General features: G+C 35.1%; 2 protein-coding genes and 1 pseudogene across 3 annotated transcripts; 1 reads left to right on the top strand and 2 right to left on the bottom strand.

The window, feature by feature from the left end:
* Positions 1-6,464: 6,464 nt before the first annotated feature.
* LOC108989584 (ATPase family AAA domain-containing protein 1-B-like) lies at positions 6,465-17,272 on the bottom strand. 2 transcript variants are annotated; one of them, XM_035684236.1, is made up of 6 exons: positions 16,959-17,260; positions 15,582-15,882; positions 14,768-14,926; positions 14,324-14,619; positions 13,466-13,667; positions 6,465-6,549 (listed from the first exon to the last, which is right to left on the bottom strand). In XM_035684236.1, the coding sequence occupies exons 1-6, from the start codon at positions 17,154-17,156 to the stop codon at positions 6,530-6,532; spliced, it is 1,176 nt and encodes a 391-aa protein (XP_035540129.1). In that variant the 5' UTR covers positions 17,157-17,260; the 3' UTR covers positions 6,465-6,529. The 2 variants fall into 2 exon arrangements, with proteins under 2 accessions (XP_035540129.1, XP_018818781.1); XM_018963236.2 differs by lacking the exon at positions 6,465-6,549 and having other exon boundaries at positions 12,917-13,667; positions 16,959-17,272.
* On the bottom strand, positions 6,484-9,749 carry LOC108989580 (annotated as a pseudogene).
* Positions 17,273-22,554: 5,282 nt separating the features above from the next.
* On the top strand, positions 22,555-26,317 carry LOC108989582 (metal-nicotianamine transporter YSL3). The gene is made up of 8 exons (XM_018963234.2): positions 22,555-23,306; positions 23,413-23,801; positions 23,920-24,092; positions 24,200-24,297; positions 24,392-24,526; positions 24,618-24,807; positions 24,921-25,035; positions 25,123-26,317. The coding sequence occupies exons 2-8, from the start codon at positions 23,444-23,446 to the stop codon at positions 26,052-26,054; spliced, it is 2,001 nt and encodes a 666-aa protein (XP_018818779.1). The 5' UTR covers positions 22,555-23,306; positions 23,413-23,443; the 3' UTR covers positions 26,055-26,317.
* Positions 26,318-27,812: the final 1,495 nt, after the last annotated feature.

A 27,812-nucleotide genomic window follows, 5' to 3' on the forward strand; every position in this document is an offset into this window, starting at 1 on the left:
AACGTACCCAGATTCCCACAGAAACCACCATCAACATTCAGATTACAAAGACCAACAGGTCGTGACCACGCAACCAACCTTGGCAACTTAGAAATGACCGTCGCAATGGGACAACTTAATTTCCTTAGAATCCCTCTCTCTCTTGAACCCAACTTCTTTACCGGCCTCATTGTATTAAAAATTTGTACAATAAAATTTTTAACCAAGTGAACTATACCCCTCCAATCATACGACACATCTTCCATCCGAGTTGCACATCACACTCGACAAAGTACTGAGGAAATAATAATGGGAAGCACACCACGAAGCCAACCAACTTGAGAAGAGAAAGACGCACACAACCACCAACAATTCATAATCCCTTTCCAACATTAAACCTGGGATAACCGCACCCCCATCATTCCTGCAAAATAATCCCAAACTTTCCATGCCCCTATCCCATCACACAAAACATGATCTAAGGTCTCTATTTGAGAAGCATCACAACAAATGCACTTTGAGGCCATTTGAGCACCAACCAGTCGAACCCCCTCATCAATAGGAATTGTAAGACGATAAGCTCGCCAACACAAGAAAGTCATTTTCTTTGATAATTGTTTCTGCCAGAGCCACTTCTTCCATGGACACATTATATCGTGATGTCTGATTAAGTTCCATGCCGACTTTGTATTAAAACAACCATCTATTGAATGCTTCCAAATACAAACATCCCACCCCTCACATAGTTGGACTTGTGAATTTAGAACCCGTTCCACTAACTCACCATTCACCAAAGACCACAATTTCACCACATCCCAACCCGAGGAATTGATCAACAAAGACAATTTAATCCCAGGTTCGTCAACCTCTGCCTGCCCTTCTGCTAAAACACAATTTCCCAGCCAATTGTCATACAAAAAACTTAGATTGCCCTCACGAACCAGCCAACAAGAATTTCGTAAAACTTGAGGCATAACTCGCATAATGCTTCTCCAGAAACAAGACCCTTTGTTTGACCTCATTACCACCGAAAGATGAGAGTTTTCCAAATATTTTTCAGTGAAAAAATCAGACCAAAGAGAGCCACCAGATAACAACTTCCATGCAAACTTCATTAATAAAGAACTTTGTATCTCCGAAAGATCTTGAATACCCAACCCACCCTCCTCCACCAATAAGCAAATATTATGCCAAGAAACTCATTTCCTCTTCTTTCTGTCTGTGCTAGTACCCCAAAGAAAACTCGAAAAAATCAAATTGATACCTTTGATGGCCCCTTTCGGCAAATTTATCATTGACAGCAAATGAATTGGCATGCTATTTAAAATATGTTTTATAAGAACTATTTTTCTCCCAAAAGATAATAACCTACACTTCCAACCCGCAAGTTTTATTTTTTTTGGCCAACAATGGATCAAACTTGTATAATTTAACTCTTCCCACTAGCAAGGGCACCTCAAAATACGTACAAGGCCACGTCCCTTACTCAAAACCTCTTCACCTCTAGCTTCCTGGCATACGAAAAATTAGTAGAGAAAAAAATAGAAGATTTATGCGCACTTACAAGCTGTCCCGACATTCCTTCATAAGACCGAAGCACACTCATGAGATTTCGAATGGACTCCTTCCTACCATTAAAAAAAAACAGAAGATCATCCGCATATAAAAGGTGGCTAATTAAAGTACCTCCTTCAAGATTAAAAGCTTTAATACCACCTTCTTGAAATTATTTTTTAAGCATCTGAGATAAAACCTCCTCCGTTAGAATAAAGAGATACGACGACAAAGTATCTTCCTGATGAAGACCACGAGAAGGTTGGAAAAAAACCTTTCGAACTCGCATTTAACATAACTGAATAAACCAGAGAAGAAATCGAATTATAAATAATATTTCTCCATTCATTCGAAAATCTCAATCTCCTCAAAACCACCATAAAAAATCTCTAATTTACCCCATCGTAACCTTTCGCCATATCAATTTTGAGCATGACATTTCACCCCCCCCCCCCTTCGACGGACTTCCGATTCAGCCTCTGTACCAACTCTTGAGCAAGCGCAATATTATCAAAAAATTTACGACCACGAATAAAAGCCACTTGCTCCAAAGATATAATTTTTTTCAATATCGGTGCCAAACGGAAAACCATTACCTTTGCCATAATTTTATAAACCACCGAATACAAACTAATAGGCCGAAATTATGCAAACCATCTAGCACAACCACATTTGGAATCATGACAATATTCATTGTACCAAAAAAAGTCAGCAACGGTTTACCTTCAAAAAACTCTCTCGCCATGGCCAACAAATCCTGATTCACAATCTCCCAAGCAATCATGAAAAAACTAGCCGTATAACTGTCTAGAACCGGGCTACTATCCTGCGGTATGGACCACAATGCTGCCCGTACTTCCTCCATCAATGGTGGCGCACAAAGGCAACTGTTTTCCTACTCTGAAATCAACAGCATGAGCAAATCCAAAGCATTCTCATCAAAATCCACATTGGACGTGGTCAACAGCACCCTATAAAAATTAACAACTCCAACATGTACATCATCCATTGACTCCAAAGCTTGCCCATTGGAGTCAACCATACAAATATGTAGAATTATTGTAACTTATAATCAAAACATTTGTCTTTACCTCTTCCAATGTAGAAAATTTTATAGAGTTGTTAGCTAATTTTTGATTTGCATTTACATTTGGCTACAACAATGCTAATGCTCTCATCGAGTAAAATATAGCAGTGCAGGAATCATCAGCTTTGAAGAAAACTAGAAATTTATTGTTAATACCGAAAGCTTAATCGCATATTCCAGAATTCATGCTTTGAAAATTAAATAGAGAAATATTTTAGCTATAAAAAGATATCATAAAAGTAAACCTACAAACTGACGTGACTTAATGTGATATGTTAGATTGTAAAACTACTTTTGTTATAAAATAGATTTAACGTATCATATGAATCCATGACAGTTTATAAATTTACTTTTATGGGATCTCTTTATGTTGGCTGGTCTTGGATTTTTCTCAATCCCAAAACTAGCTTAAAAGGTGAGATTTTCCCTCACACTTATAAACTGATCATCAACTCTTTTCACAACTAGGGGTGTAAGGAGTTCGGTCCAGACTGGAAAAATCGACCGGACCGAACCAAAGTTGAGACTTTCCCCACATAATGTTTCGTTGATTTCTTCTCCATTCTCAAACTTCTCTCACTTCTCCCTACACTTTTCCCCTTCTCCATCACCCTAAAACTACCCTCACCCTAGCCAGAAAGCAAAACTAGCCACAAGCTTCGGCCTCTCTTTCAACTTCGTGTTGTGATTCTCAGCATTGCTTTTTGCCATATCGGTTAGGAAGATATGGGCTAGCATGTTCACCCAGGACACAGAGATTATAGCCTTAACATCTATGGTTTTGCCCATTATCCTTCTGAGAGGAACAACTCGGCCTAAACTGGGAGCCAATATCAACCTCAGCTGGTTGAGCTTTTTTAACTTCGAGTATGATTTCCAAGGACTTTGGCTTGGCCTTTTAGCCGCGCAAGGCTCATGCTATTCGTTTTGGCTCGAATCGATTGGGATTGCCAAGCCCAGAGAGCCAAAGAGCTGACTTGAGCTACCGTCACCATTGATGATGATGATGATAACCACGAAGACAAAGATAAGTTAAAGGACAAAAGTCAAGATTTTAGCAGTTCATTGGGTAATGTAGAGAGGAGCCATAATTCACTAGTTTGAGTTTTCCTCAAGATTTCTTGTACAATGGGGAATTCACGTAGGCGGTGTGTGGAAGTTGCGGGAGGGGGAGGTTGTATAGCTAACATCTACATATAATTCTAGTAAAATATTTTTTTAATGAATTAGTTATATAATCCAGGGAAAATGATGGATTGAAAATTTCGGTCCATACCCCCACGGACCGAACCAATTTACATCCCTAGGGACAACCCAACAATCTCCCCCTCACACATCGAGCCCTGGATCGGAGCAGTGGTAACCAGTTTCTCCTGCGGACTATTGGGTCTGAGACAATTGGTAAACTTGAGCTCTGATACCAATTGGTAAACTTCGAAAAGTAAGACATATTCCCGAGTTGAAGAAAAATCTCATCTCTGTAGGAAAAATTGACAATTGTGGCCACTCAATAATGTTGTCCGATAGCACGTGGAAGGTTACTAAAGGAGCAAGGGTGTTGGCTCGAGGTAAGAAGATTGGTACTCTGTACATGACATCAGGATCGAGGGACACCATCGCTACCACTATAGTAGATAGCACTGCAAAGTTGTGGCACTGCAGGCTTGGCCATATGAGTTAGAATAACATGAAAGAACTACTGTCGAAAGGTAAGTTACCAGAATTAAAGTCAGTTGATTTGTGTATGTGTGGAAACTGTATATTGGTAAAGCAGAAAAATGTCAATTTCTTGAAGAGTGGTAGAGCACTGAGATCAAGAAAGTTGGAACTCGTACACACAGACTTATAGGGGCCTTTCTCAGTGCCGTCTCTTGGAGGCTCCTAGTACTACGTCACGTTCATCGACGACCACAATAGGAAGGTACAGGTTTACTTTTTGAAATTAAAATCTACATGTTTGATATGTTCAAAAAGTGGAAAGTTCTAATTGAGACATAGACAAACCTGAAGCTGAAATGCTTGAGGTCTAATAATAGTGGAGAATACATTGATGGAGTGTTCAAGAAGTATTGTGTAGCTCACGGTATCAGAATGGAGAAGACCATCCCCGGGACCTCACAACAGAACGGTGTAGCTGAGCTCATGAATAAAACCATCAATGAGCGTGCTAGAAACATGAGGTTGCATACTGGGCTATCACCTACATTCTGGGCATAAGCAATTACTACTGTCTTTTACCTGATCAATCGAGGACCATAAGTTTCATTAGAGTCTAGACTACTTGAGGAGGCTTGGAGCGGAAAAGAGCTTAAACTTTCTCATCTCAAATTTTTTGGTTGTGTTTCTTACGTTTATGTTAATTCTTATGCTCGTAGCAAGTTTAAGGCCAAATAAAAAATATGTTACTTCATTAGCTATGAAGATGAGGCATTTGCTATCGATTCTAGGATGGGTAGAGTCGAAAAACCATAGGAACGTGATTTTCAATGAGAAAGTTATGTACGAGGACAGATCTGGTACAACAGTTGATGCGATTCCTCGGGAGTCTGAGTTTGTGAGCTTGAATGACTTTTTTTTTTTTTTGTAAGGGGACGACACTCCAATTTTATTGAAACCCTCACTTATGGTGGAAGAAAACTATGTAAACAAACTGGATACCTGAGGATTACATATAAACAAAACATACAAACGCAGATCAAAATAAATCCAAACCATATTATGAACATCCCAGCAAAATAAAACTATTATCTACTTCGAACATAAGGCAAGCCCCATCTATCTATACAAACCAGTCCTAAAAAACGTTCATGTCCAAAGTTATCTCCAACAAACTCCACAGAACGCCCCTTGGTTCCTTCCTTAGCCAAAAAATCAGTTACCATATTTCATTCTCTAAACACATGTTTCACTCGAACATTAAGAGCTTGCTACAACCCTTGAACTTCCTCACAAAAATACCATAAATTACACATCCCTGAGCTAAGCCAACCAACAACCACACTCGAATCCGACTCTAACACAATATTACTCAAACACAACTGGCAGAACAGTGCAAAACAGGAACATGGGTGACGGGGAGAGTAGGCCCAATGCACCTGTTCCTATTATTCCATAGTTAGATCCAGAATCGTCCACACCTGCAATTGCAGTTTCCAGGTCTACCAGGACTATCTGACCCAAGCAACGATTTTCGCCCACCTTGAACTATATTTTGTTGACAGATGGTGGGGAGCTGCAGGGCTATGAGGAAACCTTGCAGGATAAAAACTCGAGCAAATGGGAGTCAACAATGAAGGATGAGATGGATTTCTTGTTAGGGAATTAGATATGGGAGTTGATAGAACTTCCACTAGAGAAGAAGGCGTTGCACAATAAGTGGATGTACCAGGTGAAGATTGAGCATGATGATAGTAAAAGATACAAGGCAAAACTTATTGTAAAAGGCTTTCAACAGAAAAGGACATTGACTACTTTAAGATCTTCTCTTTTGTGGTGAAGATCATGACCATTAGGTTAGTGCTGGCAATGATGGCTACTGAAGATTTTCATCTTGAGTAATTAGATGTGAAAACAGATTTTCTTCTTCGGGATTTGGAAGAAGACATTTATATGCACCAGCTTGAGGGGTTCGCAATATAAGGAAAGAAGAGTTTAGTCTGCAAACTGAAGAATAACTAGTATGGTTTGAAACGCCAACCCACCAATCGCGTTTAACTTGTAAAAATTACAAAAGAGGATGGAGAAAAACTGATAGCAGAATCGTATTAAGAATACTGTTAACAATATAATTTTAAATACATTTACAAACAATATGAAAATCCATCAACAAATACCATATGACTAACAAAGTTACTGTTGAAAATGAACGATCAAATTTGATTGAGGGTACTGGGCTTCAATGCGGGCATTCTATGGCTCCTGGCCATCAGATTGGATGTGTTTGAATATTGAAGTGAGTTGAGTTGAGATGAAAAAATATTGTTAGAATATTATTAATTAATACTATTATTATTTTGAGATTTGAAAAAGTTGAATTATTTATTATATTTTGTTTTGAAATTTGAAAAATTGTAACGATGAGTTGAGATGAGTTTGAGATCCAAACTTACCCTGAATGTTCAAAATGGTCAGCTTTTAATTTCGACTTCCAAGCGTAGAAGCTGTCAAAGTAATACAAGGGTAAATCCCAAGATCGAATTCACAGGGACAATGAGAATTTAGCAAACATTTCATTTTCGCAAGACCACATATTACCGTTTGGAGTGACACGAAAATTTAAAATAATAAGTAAAGAGAAATAAATTCCTAAACTTAACCACCAACAATATTTACACCTAAATGTGGGTATTTACTAAGGGAGTGTAGAATGAATTATGAGTGAAATGGTCGGGACGTTAACTTAAACCTGTAAGAAACAATTAAACAAACACTTGGGATGCAATTTTCACCCACCCATTTGGTGATGGATTTACTTCTCTTTTCATTTTCTCTCAACCATTCTCTCATTCCTAGAAATCATAGTCAGATAATATAGCAATGAATCACAATTTTATTTTAATAAAACTACTTGACAAATTATATAACAATCATAGAAAGTGAAAGAAAAACGTTAAAGTCATGTTACTTGTTCAAGTATCAATTGTGCCTTTACGTCTACAATTGATCTAAACCAAGAACAAAGAACTCTAATATTTTCTAGATGCACATTGAGATATAATCCGTTAGGTTAATCATCAAAAGTACTAAATATTGAAGTAAATCCAATCCCAAATAGTCACGGGTTACTCATTGAATCCCAAGCTAAAAATCTAGCCTATCATCTCTAGGTTAACAAAATGCTCAATAAAATTAAAATCTAACATCATCATATACTGTTTCAAATGAAAATTACTGAATAAAAATATATTGTATCCCACAAATGTGCTGAAATCCAAAACCCAAAAATATACAAATTTGCGGAAATTAAAATGAACTGGAAAAATAAAAATTGAAAAGGCAGACGAACACTGTGCGGGAATAAAACCGAAAGAAAGAACTGTGCGGGAGAAAAAAAACTTGCGGAAAAAAAACTATCTAAAAACTACCGGCGCACCAAATAAAATTTTCCTTTTATTCTCTCCCCTTGTGCACGCCTCAGCACGCGTTTAATCTCCCTGCAGTGCCGTTTCACTTTCATCTTCGTTCGTTTTGACGTGCCCCTGTGTGCGTGCTTCCGCTTTTCGCGTCCCGCCCAGCAACCGTTCCACTTCAGCTCCTGCGTTTCATGCGTCTCTGCTGCGCGTTTTGACCCAGCCCACGCTCGTGCATTTCGTTCCAGCCCAGTGCACACGCAGCTCCTGCGTTTCACGTCCCATCTCTTGCGTTTCGAGCGTGGGCCTCAGCTACGCGTTTCACGTCCAGCCCACGTGGGTCTGCCTTCCAGCCCGCGTGAGTCTGCCTTCCAGCTCCTGCGTTTCATTCCTTCGCCACTTGCGTTTTGAGTTCAGCCCCAGCGTTTCATGCCTTCGCCCAGCGCGTTTTGATCTGCTGCAGCTGTGCATTTCTTTTGTTGGTGGCATTAGGTACTTCCAATAACACCCATATAATTTTAATATCTTTTCCACAATGCCTGCAACATAGGTAAATTATCAGAATAAAATTTGGGATATTAATAAGAATTTAACATGGAGTCAAGTATTAAAAATCAATACATAATTAAGTGCTTAATTTATTTTTTTGTTGAATAATTCATTTACTTAAGCAGCTTTATCATGTAATTTTTATCACTTTATCATTCAAAATCTGGGAAACCACAAGCTTAGATAGCTCATTTATTGCCGCTTGAACCTGATAATCGGCTGGCCCTATTGCCGGACCACCCTGATGATTGCGGGGCTAATCCAGCATACTCACTAGCGGCTACCTGTCTTATGCGATAAGACAAGAACTTTCTCCAAATCTGACTGTGCCAACGGCCTCGGTGCCTGAAACAAAGATATACGACCAGAATTTGATACCATGCAAAACTGAAGTCAATTAAATCTAGCAACATATACGATGTTTGTTTTAGTTAAGTTATATAAACAACTAAAAATTACTTTAATACTAGAGTGATAAGAATACCAAAATTTCTGTCCACTCCATAATCGAACTTTTTCAATCCTTCATTTCATTTCATGTCCACAACACAATTGTTGCCATAGTTCATAAAATTGGATTCAACCCCAAAAAACTCGTGGTGATTAGTGAAAAGCAAAAATATGTCCGAACCTACAGCTCATCCCAAGCCCACCCTTTGACTAGACTGCACACTGGAACTACAGCTATATAGTGAGCTTAAACGAACAAATGATTAATGATCAATAGCAGCAGCAAAAAGAGTTTTAAATAATTAAATTAATGACACCAGAAATGATTGCCAAAACAGATGTGAGATAAGAAACTCAGCCAAAAAAAAAAGAGTAGAATTTAATGGGCATCTTTAAGATTAAGCAATAACTACAGTGCACAAGATAAATTTACTCTATACTGCAAGGGAATTCCCAAGATTTCGAAAGAGATGACGTGTCATATGTTGTCAACAGGCTCTGCGATACCCAAGCATTGCACCAAGAAGCTTTAATTTTAAAAAAAAAATGTTGGAAGAAGAAAATAATACTCACTGAAGACCGTTTCCCTTTCTTCTCCTCATCTAGTAGGTCCCTGATGGGAAAATATGCTGCTTTCTTGCAGAGTTCAAGAAGATCTGAACCTGTGTAACCTTCACACAAGCTAGATAGGATATCATAGTCGAGGTCTTCTTCAACCCTCTCATCCCTCAGAATCACTCTCAGTATCTCAGCCCTCTCCCTGCGGTCAGGGATACCAATTTCAAATGCTTGAGGAAGACGTCGGAGTATAGCCTCATCAAGTTCAGATGGACGATTAGTAGCAGCAAGAACCATAACTCGAGCATTCTCTACGAAACAACATGAAATCATCAGAACAGAAGACACTGTTTTCACACAACTAATTATACCATGCAAGCTGTTTACAACCACCGTTGCATTTAATTTTTTAAAGAGAAAATCATAAGCATAGCCACTGTCTAAATAAACAAACTCACGATCTGTGGTGAATCCATCCCATAAAACCATGAACTCAGTCTTCATTTTTGTTGATGCTTCATGATCTGCATTACGACGCCGACCCAAGAAACTATCCACCTCATCTATAAATATGATAGCTGGTTGAAGTTTATGGGCCAAACTAAATACAGCAGCCACTGCACGAAATAAAAAGACCAAGTTTTAAAAATTAAGAATCAACAAAATCAAACTGCCACGCTTGGCAGAAGACAGAACTACTTCGAGTAGCATAATCACTATCTGCAAGTCTTTGAAGTTTTGTATCTTGTTTCAAGATATATAATAATAATTGATTCAGTTCATTGACCTGAAGTAGGTTGTCAGCAGCACTTATGATTGATGATAGTGAAATGAACAATTTATATATTTAAATGTAACCCACTTAGTTTAGTATCATCATCCAGAGCATTCTATTGATATCACAAAAAAAAAAAAAAAAAAGCAAAAATATTTAAATCAAGATCATTAGGCAATCTCAAAACTAAGAGAGAAATCCATTTAATTAACAATCAGTCAGACTAAAGTGAAACTTAATACTTCTTACATAATCCATCTTAATGAAGTCTAATAGTTTTCAGGTCAATGAACCGTATACCTCAGGTAAGTCGTGCTCTTTGACGAGGCCGACCATGGACTGATTCGAACTCCAGCCCTCTAGGTAATTCAAGGACATAAATACCACTCAACCAGCCGGTGGCTTGTGATGCTTATAGAGATGCAAAATTTTATAACTCTTATTAACATTCTTCTCTCTTTCCAAAATAATTTTAAAATCAACTCAAAAATATTATTAATAATAAATATTATATATATTATTTTAAAAATATTTCCAACAGAAGCCTATTTCTAAATTACGAAATCCATTTATCGTGGAGTACAAGGAAGACTATTAGACTTCCCCTTCTGCGTTTTCACCTTCCTAGCTTAAATAATATTTCTTCCCCTTTTTCTTTTCCTCTTTTTTGTTTTTTATTTTTTTATTTTTTATTTAATATATAATTGCTGACATGGTCAGAGGAGTTCGCATCTCTAGCTGTACTGTACACCGTTTGGATCTTAAGGAAGAGCAAAAAAAGATCGAATCAAAGCACCACTTCCACAACCTTTTAACCTTTTTCCTTGGGCCACCGGTCTGGCACAAGACATCCACTTCTCTTCTCTCAGAATACAGCAATCCATGTATTTTAATTGTTCTCTCTCCTAATGCGCTTTTGCACGTGCGGATGCTGACCTTTGAAAGAGCTTAAGGAGTTCCTTCTGCTCGTTCCTTGCATGTTTGATCATGCTCTCCACCAAGCCACACGTATGGAAAAGTAGAAAGTTTGAAGGAACCGCAGACTGAACTCCATCCTTCAACCACTTCAATACCTATCGCACCCACCTCTCTCTCTCTCCAGAATAGACTGAATAGTCATAGGCAGATAAGTCAACGACGAGATCAACCTTTTCAGCCGAACATGTGTTCAAACGCAATCGAGCTGTAGTTGGAAAGTTGATGAGTGTACTACACACGTTGCTATGTACTACTCTGTAGTACATGCAAAGATCTGCTCTTGGTATGGTTTTGTGCGTGTGTCTCTCTTCTATGAATGGCTTTTAATGGTACTAAAGGCATCGATAAATACGGGATTTTACTCGCAAACTTGCTCTGAGTTGATTCCTCGGCTAAATTTGAGAGACCCATCTGGGGATTTGTGGAGTTTTCACGGTTTTCGTGTGGTACCTATTAATATTCCTGTGATTACATTTGAGGACCCAATTGGGTTTTGTGGCTGTTAAATCTTTCTTTGGAAGTTTTCTGCGAGTCAACGATCAGGTCCTCGAATGAAGGTGACAAAAAACTCATTTGGGTTTTTCTGTTCGGTGAAAATTCTTTCCAATATATTGATTAGGGGTGTGCATCCGGATCCAGATCTGGATTCGGATCATAAAAGCCGGGCGGAAACTGGATTCAATCTAGATATCCGATTTGTAACCGGATATTCAGATTTTTCACTATTATCCAGATTTTTCACTACATGCATAATCCGGATTGTTCATTACACCCCGGATTCTCTAATCCGGGTCGTTAATACTTTTTTTTTTTTAAAGAAGACTAAACTTTAAAAAATATTTTTATAGCACTTGTTTTTTTTTTTTAATTCTGATATGCTTAAATTGCTCAGATTTTAAAAAAATAATAATTTAAACACTTTTTAAAAGATTTTTATAAAAAAAAAATTTAATTAAAGAACAAAATAAATAAATAATATTGTTGTTACCACACAATGCAAAATATTAATACATCATAACTAATTAAACTAAAACATAAATTTACAAAGAACAAAAGAAATATTAATACATCACAATTAATTAAATTAAAACATAAATTTATAAAGAACAAAATGCATTAGTCTTCACATCTTGAATCTGGAATTGGGGGGAAATTTTCTACTAGACTGTCTCCATAAGCTGCCAACAACATCAATTACAACAGAAAAATGAAAACTATAATGATTAGAAATAATAAGTCAAAAAGAACAAGAGAATAAAACTTGAAACAAAACCTCACAAAGACACTACAATAATTAATCTAATACACCAAGTAGCTTATTTTTTGTTATGAAGCTTAGCTTACATTTCTTCTTTTTGGTGAATGTTTATGCCATGTACTTGCTTTTCATTTTAGCTACAACCTGTTGTCATTTCTATTCTTATAAGCTTTTCATTTCTAATACACCCTTATTATTGATATAGAATTCCAAGAAAGAATCTTGAGACTTTATAAGCTTGTTTGTTGATTATATTTGATTAGGTGAAAGATTTTGATCATTCAAATCTCCATGCAAGAAGAAGAATTGAATGAGATCGGAAATTCTTAGAGAGAGGTTATCAAGACAATGGCTATGAGTTGTATAGGTGGAAGATATCAATTTTGAGAGGCAGATGGTGATGCATTGGTTGTATCAATCTCCAAATGGGAGAATTGTTGAGTTGTCTCAAGTCTCTCGAAATCCCAAAAACTAGTTAAAGAGGTGAGACTTTCACTCACACTTATAAATTGACAACCAGCTCCTTGCACATCCAATGTGGGACAATCTGTACACTTTATTCCTGTAGCACATCTCAATTAAATAACATATAGATAGAGCGAGATCTATGGCTAACACGAGGTATATTACAATCATCTATTTTTTCAAGAATCGAAATCTTCAGTAACCGTGTCAATTGTCAAATGAACATATAAGTCACCCATAAAAAAATTAGTAAGAGAGAAAAGTTTGGGAGTTATCCAATACATTTACCATTCACACGCAGCTACACAAATCTGGTTATGGCCCTTTGCAGCCAAAATAGTAAATAGTGCTACACCTCAATATTTATGTGGGATTCATAACCCAACTTCCATAGAGAAAAAAGTTCCTGCGGAGATTTGTTTGACAAGATTACAATTTCCTTTCACACCTTCTCTACATTGGTTGGGAAAACGTGAGGACACAAACCATCTCAGTTGAACCATCTCCCGCCGACCCACCAATCGCGTTTAACTTGCAAAAATTACAAAAGATGGTGAAAAACCGATAGCAGAATCGTATTAAGCATATTGTTAACAATATAATTTTAAATACGTTTACAAACAATATGAAAACCCATCAACAAATACTCTATGACTAACAAAGTTACTGTTGAAAATGAACGATCAAATTTGATTGAGGGTACTGGGCTTCAATGCGGGCATTCTATGGCTCCTGGCCATCAGATTGAATGTTCAAAATCTGGGAAACCACAAGCTTAGATAGCTCATTTATTGCCGCTTGAACCTGATAATCACCTGGCTCCCTATTCCCAGACCACCCAGATGATTGTGGGGTTAATCCAGTATACTCACTAGCGGCTACCTTAGTCTTACGCGATGAGACAAAAACTCTCTCCAAATCTAACTGTGCCAGCAGCCTCGGTGCCTGAAACAAAGATATACGACCAGAATTGATACCATGCAAAACTGAAGTCAATTACATCTAGCAAGATATACGATGTTTGTTCTAGTTAAGTTATATAAACAACTAAAAATTGACGTTAATACTAGAGTGATAAGAATACCAAAATTTCTGTCCACTCCATACTTGGAACTTTTTCAACACAACACAATCTGTTGCCATGGTTCTTAAAATTGGATTTTCAACCCCAAAAAACTCGTGGTGATTAGTGAAAAGCAAAAATATGTCTGAACCTACAGTTCATCCCAAGCCCACCCTTTGACTAGACTGCACACTGGAATTACAGCTATGTAGTGAACTTAAAAGAGCGAATGCTTAATGATCAATAGCGGCAGCAAAAGGAGTTTTAAATAATAAAACTCATGACACCAGAAATGATTGCCAAAACAGATGTGAGATAAGAAACTCAGCCAAAAAAAGAGTGTAGAATTTAATGGGCATCTTCAAGATTAAGCAATAACTACAGTGTGCAAGATAAATTTACTCTATAATGCAAGGGAATTCCCAAGAGTTTGAAAGATATGACGTGTCATATGTTGTCAACAGGCTCTGCCATACCCAAGCATTGCACCAAGAAGTTTAATTTAAAAAAAAAGTTGGAAGAAGAAAATAATACTCACTGAAGACCGTTTCCCTTTCTTCTCCTCATCTAGTAGGTCCCTGATGGGAAAATATGCTGCTTTCTTGCAGAGTTCAAGAAGATCTGAACCTGTGTAACCTTCACACAAGCTAGATAGGATGTCATAGTCGAGGTCTTCTTCAACCCTCTCATCTCTCAGAATCACTCTCAGTATCTCAGCCCTCTCCCTGCGGTCAGGGATACCAATTTCAAATGCTTGAGGAAGACGTCGAAGTATAGCCTCATCAAGTTCAGATGGACGATTAGTAGCAGCAAGAACCATAACTCGAGCATTCTCTACAAAACAACATGAAATCATCAGAAAAGAAGACACTGTTTTCACACAACTAATCATCACCATGCAACCTGTTTATAACCACCATTGCATTTAAGTTTTTAAAGAGAAAATCATAAGCATAGCCACTGTCTAAATAAACAAACTCACGATCTGTGGTGAATCCATCCCATAAAGCCATGAACTCAGTCTTCATGTTTGTTAAAGCTTCATGATCTGTATTACGACGCTGACCCAAGAAACTATCCACCTCATCTATAAATATGATAGCTGGTTGAAGTTTATGGGCCAAGCTAAATACAGCAGCCACTGCATGAAATAAAAAGACCAAGTTTTTAAAATTAAGAATCAACAAAATCAAACTGCCACACTTGGCAGAAGACAGAACTACTTCGAGTAGCATAATCACTATCGATATGCACTTAGTCAAACTAATTGCAATTTAAATGGATTCATGTCTTGGTTTTGAGATTACCTAGAACTAAGTCTTTGAAGTTTTGTATCTTGTTTCAAGATATATAATAATTGATTCAGTTCATTGACCTGAAGTAGGTTGTCAGCAGCACTTATGATTGATGATAGTGAAATGAACAAATTATATATTTAAATGTAACCCACTTAGTTTAGTATCATCATCCAGATCATTCTATTGATATCACCCAAAAAAAAGCAAAAATATTTAAATCAAGATCATTAGGCAATCTCAAAACTAAGAGAGAAATCCATTTAATTTACAATCAGTCTGACTAAAGTGAAACTTAATACTTCTTACGTAATCCATCTTAAGGAAGTCTTATAGTTTTCAGGTCAATGAACCGAATACCTCAGGTAAGTCGTGCTCTTTGACAAGGCCGACCATGAGAAATAAGCTAGCAGGCCAAAATAATTTAGTTTAATCATACATGTTTGGAAAGGGCAGAAGAAAACCCTCAAATCCAAGAGTGCAGTTAGTATCTTCACTCACCAAGTTTTTGTGCATCACCGAACCATTTGCTCATCAGATTGGATATCCTGACGTTAATGAAAACAGCTCCACTCTCTTTTGCGATAGCTTTGGCAAGCATGGTCTTCCCAGTACCTGGAGGTCCATATAACAAGACCCCTTTCTGGGGACCCAAAAGCTTCCCATGAGAGAAAAGGTCAGGCCTCCGCAATGGAAGTATCACTAGTTCAACTAAAGCTTGCTTGATGGATTCCAATCCTCCAATAGAGTCAAATTCCACATCAATGTGGTCAGGATTTATAACATCACAGGCTATGACATCCTGTAGGTAAAGAAAAACACGAGTCAAGTATGAGAAAAATGTTAATTCTAACCCTTTATTCTTATAAGTATTAATTCTAAACTTTATTTAGTGTTAATTCCATACCTTTCGTCTACATAAACTTTATCAATCTTTAGGGTGTAATAGATAGTTCACATAACTATAAAAACTAAATAGTGTTTTGGAAAAGGATGCTTAAGTAAGAACAGAGATTTCTCTAGCATGAAATGAGATGAAAAGGTCATTTGCAATTCTTTATACTAACTTCTAAATGCAAGTGTTCACAGGGAATACACAAATTCAGTATGTGGGTTCACCTCTAGAAGCCTGCCTAGTGCCTAATCCACAATAAGCAATAGGGCATCCCCACCAGGTCATTTCTCTTCCAACAGAAGTTATTTCCTAAAGAAAAACTTTTCCTTTAAACAAAAAAAGATGGTGGGCATTCCGTAGCAATAAGTGCTTGGACATTCTATGTACTTGGATTGTGCCTTTTGTGCTTTTATATGAAAACTATAGCTTATAAAAAAAACAGTTCACACGAATAGGAACCATCAAAGAAAACTGCAACCACAAAACAGAAATGACAGCTTTGAAAGTCGATGCAATGCAGCAGGTTCGGGTGGAGGATGGGTTTTTATCTTTAAAAATCATAAGCTTATGGCAAAACAAAAATCCTTTGTACAGAGTGTGTTAAACCCACTACAATTTATTTCGTTTTAATCAAAATATTATCTCATTGTGGTCTTCAATACATTCTCATAAGGAAATTCATTTTACAAGAATTGTTAGTGTGAGCCGAAAGTACAACTCCAACCTCGGATATCGAATTCCATCAATATAATATCCAATTACTCAGCGATATAAAACCATTTCACTCGGTTCGTATTCCCACAGACACCAAAAAACGCAAAACTTATTCAAAATCCAAGCAAACAAAAAGAAGTGAAAAATAAACATAATAACCTTCAAGAGAATCCTCCAACTAAAACAAAACACGACGATACACAGAGCCTAGGAGGACAGAAAGGCAGAGTTTGACGGTTAGGGAAGCGTGAGAAACACTAGTTACAAACCTCGTAAGGGTTAGTCTGGATGAGAGGGCGACCCAAGCGCTTGGCGATCTCCTTCTTGTTCTCGAGCGCTTTCTTCGAGGCCTCTCGGTTAGGGTCCAGGTGCCGGAGCCCCGCGAACAGCACCAGGCAACTCAGAGCCGCGCTCGCCGCGTACAGTACCAGTTCTTGCAAGAACCTCGTCTCCGATGACCTTCCCATTTAACTTATTCTCTTCTCCTTTTAGGGTTTTGGACTTTGGAAGAGAGAGGTGTCGGCTTGGGGATGACATGAAACGGTGGGAAGTTCTTGGAGAATGGGTAGTGATAGGATTCTCTATTTCTACACATTTACTATTTATATTATATGTATTTGAACTTTTTTATTTTTTTATTTTTTTAAGTAACTTTTTAACATTCATAATAAAAAAATAAAAAAAATATATAATTTTATTAATAATTAATTTCTTAATCATTAAGTAAATTAAAAAATTAAATATAAAATTAATAATAAATGAATAGTATAATTGTTCTATTTTTTTTAATGTATTTTTTTAAAAATAAAAAAATTACATGTCATTTAAAAATATTTACTTAATCGTTAAGTAAAAATAAAATAAAATTAAAAATTAAAAAATGCAGTGAGAGGAGCCTCTATTCTTTGGATTGTGGACATTATTTAAATAAACGTATTATTTTACGTTTTATTTAAATAATTTTTTATATAAATTTTTTAATATTTTTTAATATTTTAAAAAATAAAATAAATTTAAAATGTTGTTAAAAAAATATTTTCTTAATTAGAAAATAAAAAATATATATTAAAAAATATTTTCTTAATCACGAAGTAAAATAAAAAATTATAAAAAATTACTTCATGATTAAGAAAGTATTTTTTAATAATATTATGATTTTTTTTAAATATTTAAAATGGACGTGCTACAATCTCCGCTGGGGCTCCCGTTAAACTTAACATGTACTTTTTTTATGTGTATTTTTTTAATTTATTTTTTATATAAATTTTTTTTACACTTTTAAATATTTTTAAAAAATAAAATAAATTTAAAATATCATTAAAAAATAATTCTTTAATCAGAAAGTAAAGAGAAAATTATTAAAAAATACTTTCTTAATCACGAAGTAGAATAAATATTATTTTTTATTCTATTTCGTGATTAAGAAAGTATTTTTTAATAATATTATTATTTTATTTTATTTTTTAAATTACAATCGGTTTGGACTTGATTGTGGGTGGCCTGGCCTAATTCTGCTGGAATTACAGAGTCGAGTTGCTTGGGGGAATGGCACGTGGAGAGCCCAGATTAGGCTTCGTTTGGTTCCTTAATTACTCTCAACTCATCTCAACTTATCATTACAACTTTTTCAAATCCCAATACAAAATATAATAAATAATTCAATTTTTTCAAATCCTAAAATAATAATAATATTAAAAAATAATATTATAACAATATTTTATCATCTCAACTCAACTCAACTCAACTCACTTCAATATCCAAACACAACCTAACTGTGTTTTCTATGCAAAATAGGTTCCATAATGGCTTCCAAGGCCCAGGCCCAAAATAAAATTCATGGCTCCTCTCTCTCTCGGTCAAACTCAGTCAAAGATAAATTCACTTCGTTTCACCTATCTATATATTTTTTTCATCATAAACTCGATTTGAAAAGGAAGTCAAATATATATATATATAGAGTAATGATTTTGTATAAGTTTTAAATACATATTAAACTTGTATATAACACCTAAAATATTAGAAATCAAGTGTTATTTAACCCAAAAATAAAATAAAATCAGCTAAATGGTTTTTTTTTTTTTTTTTTGAATAAAAGCTAAATGGTGTTAGATGGGCGAGGAGGCCGTGATTAAACATTGTAACTTTGTTTGATTTTTTATTATATTAAAAAAGAAAATGGGACACAAAGGACAAAAGTTCTTGAGCTCCATCCATCACGAATTCACGCGTGATTCTGTTTCTGTACACTCCACATTGTGGTACCCAATGGTAAGTAATCTCAAACAAATATTTATATTAAGAGTGATAATATATGATACGATCCGTTAACTCAATATAAATAAGATAGAAAATTAAAAGGTTTGAATTTAATATTACGGATTCGGATCAAAATAGATTGATCTGTTAAGATACAATTCATTAAAAGGATCATTAATATATCAGATCTAATCACATCAACTTGTAAATTTTGCAATAATTTTTTTTTCTTTTTGACAAATGTGACTTCTCTTTTAAAAAAGATAAATATAGATTGAGTTGTTTGAGTTGTTTGAGTTTGTGGGAAAATAAAAAATCTATCCACCCACAAGTCTATTGTTATTATTTTTTGTCATGTTGGTTGTGCCCACCATAAATCTACTTAGGTCTCTTTTAGAGCATTAGTATTGGATTGGTCATCCTATTCTTCAAATTTTGACTAATATGTAACTTTTTTACTTTTAACTAATCATTTAAAACTTGAAGTCTACATTGGATTAGTCATCACATTCTCTATAATAATAAAATTTTATTATTTTTTATTATTTATATTTTATTTTCATAATCTTCAATAACCTCAAACAAATCATATTCATTTTTATTTTCACAATCTAACAATCTATAATATAATAATCTCATATGTATATAGATGGTAAATCTCATATGAATAAAAATATCACATTTATAATATAATAATCTCAAAAAATACTTTTAGACTTGTTATAATTCTTTTCATATTTGAAAAGAAGAATAAATTTACTGCAATTTATAATTTGAATGAAAATAATTTAACTAATTCAATATAGAGCAAATATAAATGATATTTATTAAATTTAAAAATAAAAAAAATATTTGATTAATCTAATACCGATGCCCTTGAAAGACCAGCAATCAAATAGATATAATGCGTTTTTGTGCGGATGTTGACGGTTCAAAGGAGTGAGTTGTTCTTGTTCCACTTTATATATATATATATATATATATATATATATATATATATATATATATATATATTCTTGAAAGCACTAGCTAGCTAAGGATAATTGTGGAACTGAACTTCCATTTCCTACCACTATCTTCACCCATCACTTCTCTCACTTTCTCCTTTTCTCTATGGGGGGTAGAGATAAGAGAGGTGAGTCAACCAAAGAAGCTAAGAGGAGATGTGCCTTAATTTGTAGTCGAACATGTGTTCAAGATGCATTGGAATTTGGAACTGTAGTTGGTTCGAAACTTGATAAACAATTGTAGTACGGCTGTTGATCTTGCAGTACTGCCTAATTTTGTAGTACATCCAGCACTTGTCTCTCTTTCTTTGGGGACAAGCCTACCTATGTTGAGTGGTTTTGGTTTAATGTGATTTTAATGGGTACTACAAAATGTGATTTTAGGGCTTGTTTTAGGGCTTACTTTTAAAACTTCTGGGATATATGCGTCTCGAATCAATAGCGTTCAGCCTTTACTTTCATTGATGGTGGTTAAAGTTTGAATAATACTACTCGCAACACTACTTGAATGCCCTTAGAGCATTCACAATAGCTCATGTAAAATATATTTTTTTGGGTAATGATAGGCTTACTACCTATCTACTACCCATCTACTACTTGTAGTGTTTTTATTTTTTTATCATTTTATTTTAAGTATTTTTTTAACATCCTTAATCATTAAGAAAAAATTAAAAAAATATATAAATTTACTAATTATCACTTCCTTAACTATTAAGTAAAATAAAAAATTATAAAAAAAAATCAAATATAAAAAAAGTAGTAAATGAGTAGTAAAAGGATAGTAACTCTATCATTTTCCTTTACATTTTATTATAGTAATCTTTTAAATGTAGAGAATACTGTTTACAACTTTACAATATTTTAAATTATTTTCTCTCTCCTTTGGACGTTTTTTTTCCGCTACTTTTATTTACCAGTATTTTATTTCCACACGAATTGGCGACAATAACCCTCGTAATGAATGAAGGAAAAGTATAGCAATCAGTTAATTGGCTGTTTGAAGGTGGTGAAGAAGCAGAGAAGCACTTGCAAAACCTTGTAATAGTGGTTTGACATTTAAATTTGGATTAATATGAAATATGACATAATTATATAATATTGTATATGAAGAAATATTATAAATATCAAAAGATATGAAGATATTGTAAATTCATTGGTAGTTAGAAAAAATATTTGAAATAAATAAAAAAATATTTAAATTATATAAAGAAAAAATAAATAAGCCGATATATGGCCTATTTTAAAAATCAGTATATAAAATAGAAAAAATAAATTTTGATGATGTATTTTAAAGGATAGGATAAAGGAACAATTGAGAATGCTCTATCATACGTCATTCTCATTGTATAATTTAATTTAAAAGATAAATTTTAAAATTTAAATCTTACTAATCAAATTATGACATAGTGTCTGATGTAATGAACTTTAATAACACTATTCTTTTACTTTTGGAAAGCATTCATAGTTAAATGGATCTGTATCCCCTTCTAGGTAATCAATCATACTGATTACTTGTCTTTTTTACCTCTTCCCTTAATCTCATCTTATGTATTCCTTTAAGAGTATCTAAATTTTCTTTAACCCCACTAATCAACATGAATGTATCTATCTCCTCTATGATAATAATAATAATAATAATAAATATTGGAATAAATTCAAGAAAAATGGACTCCAATATACAAAATGGCATGTAAATATGTACACTCCATTTAGAGCCAACACAATCATTTGGCATCTTTATATCTTAATGACTTGAAAAAGAAAGAAATACATATGTATTGCCTTCAGAGATCTGTCTGCGTAGGCAACACCTAAAGGTAATCCCACCACCAAACAAATCCTGCTTACATCAAACTCTACTTTTACATACCTTTCTAAAAGACACATTTTAAAAATGGGAAAAACTATTTTGTCCTCTTAAGCTTACCGCTTAATTTGACCGATTGTCATTTTTTTTTTTATTTAATAATTAAAAAAATAATTTTAAGTATATTAATTTTTTTTAATATTTAAATATATTAAAAAATATAAAAAACATGAAAAAAAAATGTGAAGAATATAGATTTCTTATTTTAAGCCGACAGTTTTGGAGGTAAAGATAAGATGAAGATTTCTTATTTTATTTCGTCATTATAATTTTTTTAAATTTTTATATAAAATATAATAAATTATTTAATTTTTTTAAATTTTAATTTAACTTTTTTAAATATTAAAAAATAATATTTTAACTTTCGTCTGAAATTAAAAACTCTCGTCTCGGTATCCAAACCATGAAAATCACCCTCACGACAGCGTGATTCCGGTACAGGGCCCACTCTCACCCAAAGAGCGATGTTCAAAGTTTCAAACGCCGAGCTTGGAGTTCTGTGGATCCCACTTGATAGGGGCGTGACGTATAAGGTCACCATTTCTTTGGATATACACCGTTTGGATCTTAAGGAAGAGTAAAAAAAGATCGAATCAACGCACCACTCACACAGACCACAACCTTTTTACCTTTTTCCTCGGGCCACCGGTCTGGCACAAGACAGCCACTTCTCTTCTCAGAATCCATGTTCTCTCTCCTAATTCGCTTTTGTACGTGCGGATGCTGACCTTTGAAAAAGCTTGATGCTCTCCACCAAGCCACCCTTACGGAAAAGTAGACAGTTTGAAGGAACCGCAGACTGAACTCCATCCTTGATTCCTTCAACCACTTCAATACCTATCGCACCCACCTCTCTCTCTCTCTCACTCTCACTCTCTCTCTCTCCTGAATAGACTGAATAGTCATAGGCAGATGAGTCAACGACGAGATCAACCTTTGCAGCCGAACATGTGTTCAAACGCAATCGAGCTGTAGTTGGAAAGTTGATGAGTGTACTACACACGTTGCTATGTACTACTCTGTAGTACATGCAAAGATCTGCTCTTGGTATAGTTTCGTGCGTATGGCTTTTAATGGTACTAAAGTCTAAAGGCATCGATAAATACGGTATTTTATGCCTAATGGGCATTGCGTAAACTTGCTCTGAGTTGATTCCTCGGCTAAATTTGAGAGACCCATATGGGGATTTGTGGAGTTTTCACGGTTTTCGTGTGGTACCTATTAATATTCATGTTATTACATTTTGAGGACCCAATTGGGTTTTGTGGCTGTTAAATCTTTCTTTGAAAGTTTTCTGCGAGTCTACGATCAGGTCCTCGAATGAAGAAGGTGACAAAAACTCATTTGGGTTTTTCCGTTGCGTGAAAATTCCTTCCAATATATTGAAGTAGAATTCCAAGAAAGAATCTTGAGACTTTATAAGCTTGCCTTGTCAGAGTTCAGACTTTTTGTATCTGAGCAAAGGAGAAAAGGAGGAAAAAAACTGAGTAAGATGATTCTTATTGGTTTTACAAAGTATGCAATATTATTTATCGTTTTCTCATCTACTTGGGGTTATGAGATTGAGATTGTTTGTTGTTTGTATTGGATTAGGTGGAAGATTTTGATCATTCAAATCGGGAACATGCAAGAAGAAGAATTGAATGAGATCGGGAATTCTGAGAGAGAGGACATCGAGCAGATTCGAGAAGAGCCAGAGGACTTGAAGAGAGTCACACCATGGAAGAGACAGATAACAATTCGAGGACTTCTAGCTAGCTTAGTTATCGGAATCATTTACAGTGTGATAGTGATGAAGCTTAATCTCACTACTGGGCTAGTCCCCAACCTCAATGTCTCGGCTGCTCTCCTTGCATTTGTCTTCATCAGGACATGGACTGCACTGCTCGAGAAAGCAGGAATTGTATCAATTCCATTCACTCGACAGGAGAATACCATAATTCAGACTTGTGCAGTGGCATGTTATAGCATTGCTGTTGGAGGTTAGAGATTTTGATTTTTTTTGGCAGTAAAAAAGGTTTCTCCTTCTGTTAAATTTCTAATATTTTGCAATCATACAATTGCATAAGTTATAATCTTAGGCACTTATGGGAATTGCAGGTGGTTTTGGGTCTTATCTGTTGGGTTTGAATACAAAGACATATGAACAAGCAGGGGTTGATACAGAGGGGAATACTCCTGGGAGCACCAAGGAGCCTGGGATTGGTTGGATGACTGGTTTCCTTTTTGTAAGCAGCTTTGTTGGGCTGTTGGCATTGGTTCCTATCAGAAAGGTTTGTTTTTGGTGATTACTTCTATTAGGTTATTTTCGTTATGAATTAATTAGTTTTAGGAGAGTTTTTTTCCTTGTGGTACTTGAAGTGGTTGTGTTCTTTTACAGATCATGATAATTGACTACAAATTAACTTATCCAAGTGGAACTGCTACTGCGATTCTCATTAACGGGTTCCATACTCCAAAAGGAGATGTGATGGCGAAGTACGCATGTCCTTTTATAACTATTGTCTTTTCAAATGAAACCAAAACAATTTCAGTATGAAACATTTCTAACAAACTCAAATCCTACTTGCAGGAAGCAAGTTCATGGGTTCACAAAGTTCTTTTCATTTAGTTTTGTATGGGCTTTCTTTCAATGGTTCTATTCTGGTGGAGATCTATGCGGATTTGCTCAGTTTCCTACATTTGGATTGAAAGCTCGGAAAAACTCGTGTGTACTTCACATCTTTTCTCTGGCCTTTGTAGCCTTATCCAAAAGTGGTCTTTACTGTGTCATTGATTAAACAGGTTGAATTTTGCAGATTTTACTTTGATTTCAGTATGACCTATATTGGAGCAGGAATGATCTGTTCCCATCTCGTGAACTTGTCTTTACTTCTTGGTGCCGTGCTCTCTTGGGGAGTTATGTGGCCACTGATAAAGGGGCTAAAAGGGGATTGGTACCCTGGAACTTTATCAGAAAGCAGTATGAAGAGTCTTAATGGTTACAAGGTCTGAAGTCTGGACTTTTAAGGCCATTTCTTGAGCTGAACTATGAATTACGTTTTGGAGTGGTTGTAAACTTTGACAATTCCGGTCTTAGAATGTCCTCTTGTCTGCTGCAGGTTTTTATTTCCATTTCCCTGATCCTGGGAGACGGGCTTTACAATTTTCTCAAGATACTGTACTTCACTGCCACAAACATCCATGCAGAAGTGAACAAGAAGAAACTTAAATCATGTAAGTGGGCACTTATGGGATGTTGGCATGCTGAAATTGATGTTCTTTTACTCTTCTGTACCCTTAATTGGTTTCCTTTTCCTACAGCATCTCCGGATGACCAGAATCAGCCTCTTGATGATCTGCGACGAAACGAGGTATTCATAAGAGAGAGCATTCCCATATGGGTGGCATGTACAGGGTACATACTCTTCTCCATTTTATCCATCATTGTGATTCCACTCATGTTCCCTGAGTTGAAGTGGTATTACGTAGTCGTTGCCTATGTTCTTGCACCCTCTCTTAGCTTCTGCAATGCTTATGGTGCGGGTTTAACTGACATGAACATGGCGTACAATTATGGCAAAGTGGCTCTTTTTGTGCTTGCTGCCTTGAATGGAAAAAACAATGGCTTGGTTGCAGGACTTGTTGGCTGTGGTTTGATTAAATCCATAGTTTCCATCTCTTCTGATTTGATGCACGATTTCAAGACTGGTCATCTCACTTTCACTTCCCCTCGATCAATGCTTGTAAGCCAAGCTATTGGGACAGCAATAGGCTGTGTGGTAGCTCCTCTCACTTTCTCTCTCTTCTACAAGGCTTTTGATGTTGGGAACCCAAATGGAGAATACAAAGCCCCTTATGCCATCATTTACCGGAACATGGCAATTCTAGGCGTTGAAGGCTTCTCTGCCCTACCCCATCATTGCTTGCAACTCTGCTATGCGTTTTTTGCCTTTGCCATAGCAGCCAACTTGCTGAGAGATCTTAACCCCAAGGGTATTGGGAAATGGGTTCCTCTTCCGATGGCTATGGCTGTGCCTTTCCTTGTTGGTGCTTACTTTGCAATTGATATGTGTATGGGGAGTTTGATTGTGTTCGCATGGCACAAGCTAAATGGCAAGCAGGCCAGTTTGATGGTTCCTGCAGTTGCTTCTGGTTTGATATGTGGAGATGGATTATGGATTCTCCCTTCATCAATCCTTGCTTTGGCCAAGATACATCCTCCCATCTGCATGAACTTCTTTCCATCCAGGTAGAATTTCTTTGAGACAAAGCAGATGGGATGATAGCCTGTTTCAATGTATGTATAATAATAATGCAGCATTTTGAATAAGTGTACCTAAGCTGCTACAGCATTACATGTAAATGATCTCAAGTGGCAAGGAAGCACTGGTCATTGACAGTGTAAACGACCAAGTTGGATTAAACTTGCTCAGTTACTCTGTCTGTATTAAATGAATGATTACCTACAGCTGCTAACATCTGTAGTTAATGCAAGGTGGATTGAGATTTCTGTTCAGAGCATCTTGGGCAATGTCAACTCTAGCATTAAATGCAGCTAAGGTTCACTTGTTATAGCTATCTTTTTCCGAATTGAATATAGTGTTTGGTCAGAAAATTATAGGAAATCGAAATCCAACGTATGAAACATTGTTTGCCAGAGAAAATTAATTGTTTTCCTTTGTTCGACCAGACCATTACCTATTTGTCTTGTCGGTCTATGAACATTTTTTTTCTCTTTTTTGGCAAAAAATTTAATTAAAAAATTTAATTAAATTAGTAAAATTAAAATTAAGCGATGTCTTTAATATTTTATATATGGTTAATGAATATTAAATAATTTTATTATATATATAGTCAATAATGATCCTTTAAATAAAAATTACATAATTATTTTATACAATTACTATATAAAATAATAATTATATATAGAATTTTTAAATATATATATATACATTTGTAAGATGGCTTAATTGATGAAGGTAATGTTCCCAACACCATATACAGCTTTGGAGTTGCAAAAATATATGGTGTAGAATAAGGAGGAGATGATAGTCTGACATAAGAAGATTTGAATTTTACTCTGGATTTGAAAGAAGACATGATTTTTCCTGTAAAAATTATCGGGAAAGAAAATCAGGAAGATAATTAGAATCTCATTTAATATGATCAATATTAAAATAAAAATTACTTAATATAGTTTGTCATTTGACAAATAATTTTTTACATCTTTAATAAAAAATTTCCTGACTAATTCTCAGTCAATTCTAAGTAAAAATTTTTGATTTAACAAATGATCTTGAAACTTTGAAATACATAATAGTATAACTAAAATATCTTTCTTTATAGTATTATAATTTTTTTGAGCAAGATTCCAACATCTTGAAAAAAAGCGAATAATTTGTTATCATATACATACTTTGGGAACAATATATATATTAAATAAGATAACTTATAAATATATTAATAATATAAAATTAAATACATAAAATACAATTAATATGTAATAAATATAACACATAGATATCACATGGTACGAGCTTCAAAATGAGATCATATGAGCCAAATTAAGCTTATACAAGTTTTATTTATGAACCTAAATCGAGTCGAGTCAAGTATATACGATTTTTGTTCGTTTGATATTCGAACTAATATTAGTGTTTATGAACATCTCATTGATTAAATGAAACGAGTTCAAACTAAGTATATACAAGACGAGTTCGAACTATTGCAGCCTATACTTGCTCATGCATGTAAAGAAGGCAACAAAAGTAGCCGATGAGCACACAAATTATGGCTCAGCCGGGCACACACTAATGCTTACTTTTCATGTTTATCTCAACTTCCCAATTAAGCAGCCAATCGGCAGCTTAATCTAGCTAAGGTGAGATTGCCCAGTTTTTTTTTTTTTTTTATAGGAAAGGATTTCATTGATATGCAGGATTACATCATACAAGTTAAATCTTCCGTGGCCATATTTTTTACCTCTGGAGGACCATCCTCTAACCAAAAAC

Source organism: Juglans regia, chromosome 13 (genome assembly GCF_001411555.2).
Source record: "Juglans regia cultivar Chandler chromosome 13, Walnut 2.0, whole genome shotgun sequence".
Taxonomy (NCBI): Eukaryota; Viridiplantae; Streptophyta; class Magnoliopsida; order Fagales; family Juglandaceae; genus Juglans; species Juglans regia.

Excerpts from the sequence above, each read along its gene's own strand:
- LOC108989582 (XM_018963234.2), top strand. The coding sequence starts at position 23,444 with ATGCAAGAAGAAGAATTGAATGAGATCGGGAATTCTGAGAGAGAGGAC. Across the intron at positions 24,298-24,391 it reads AAAGGAGATGTGATGGCGAA|GAAGCAAGTTCATGGGTTCA; the intron begins GTACGCATGTCC and ends TCCTACTTGCAG. Across the intron at positions 24,527-24,617 it reads TTGAAAGCTCGGAAAAACTC|ATTTTACTTTGATTTCAGTA; the intron begins GTGTGTACTTCA and ends TGAATTTTGCAG.
- LOC108989584 (XM_035684236.1), bottom strand. The coding sequence starts at position 17,156 with ATGGGAAGGTCATCGGAGACGAGGTTCTTGCAAGAACTGGTACTGTAC. Across the intron at positions 15,883-16,958 it reads TCCAGACTAACCCTTACGAG|GATGTCATAGCCTGTGATGT; the intron begins GTTTGTAACTAG and ends CTTTACCTACAG. Across the intron at positions 13,668-14,323 it reads AGAAAGGGAAACGGTCTTCA|GCACCGAGGCTGCTGGCACA; the intron begins GTGAGTATTATT and ends TCTTTGTTTCAG.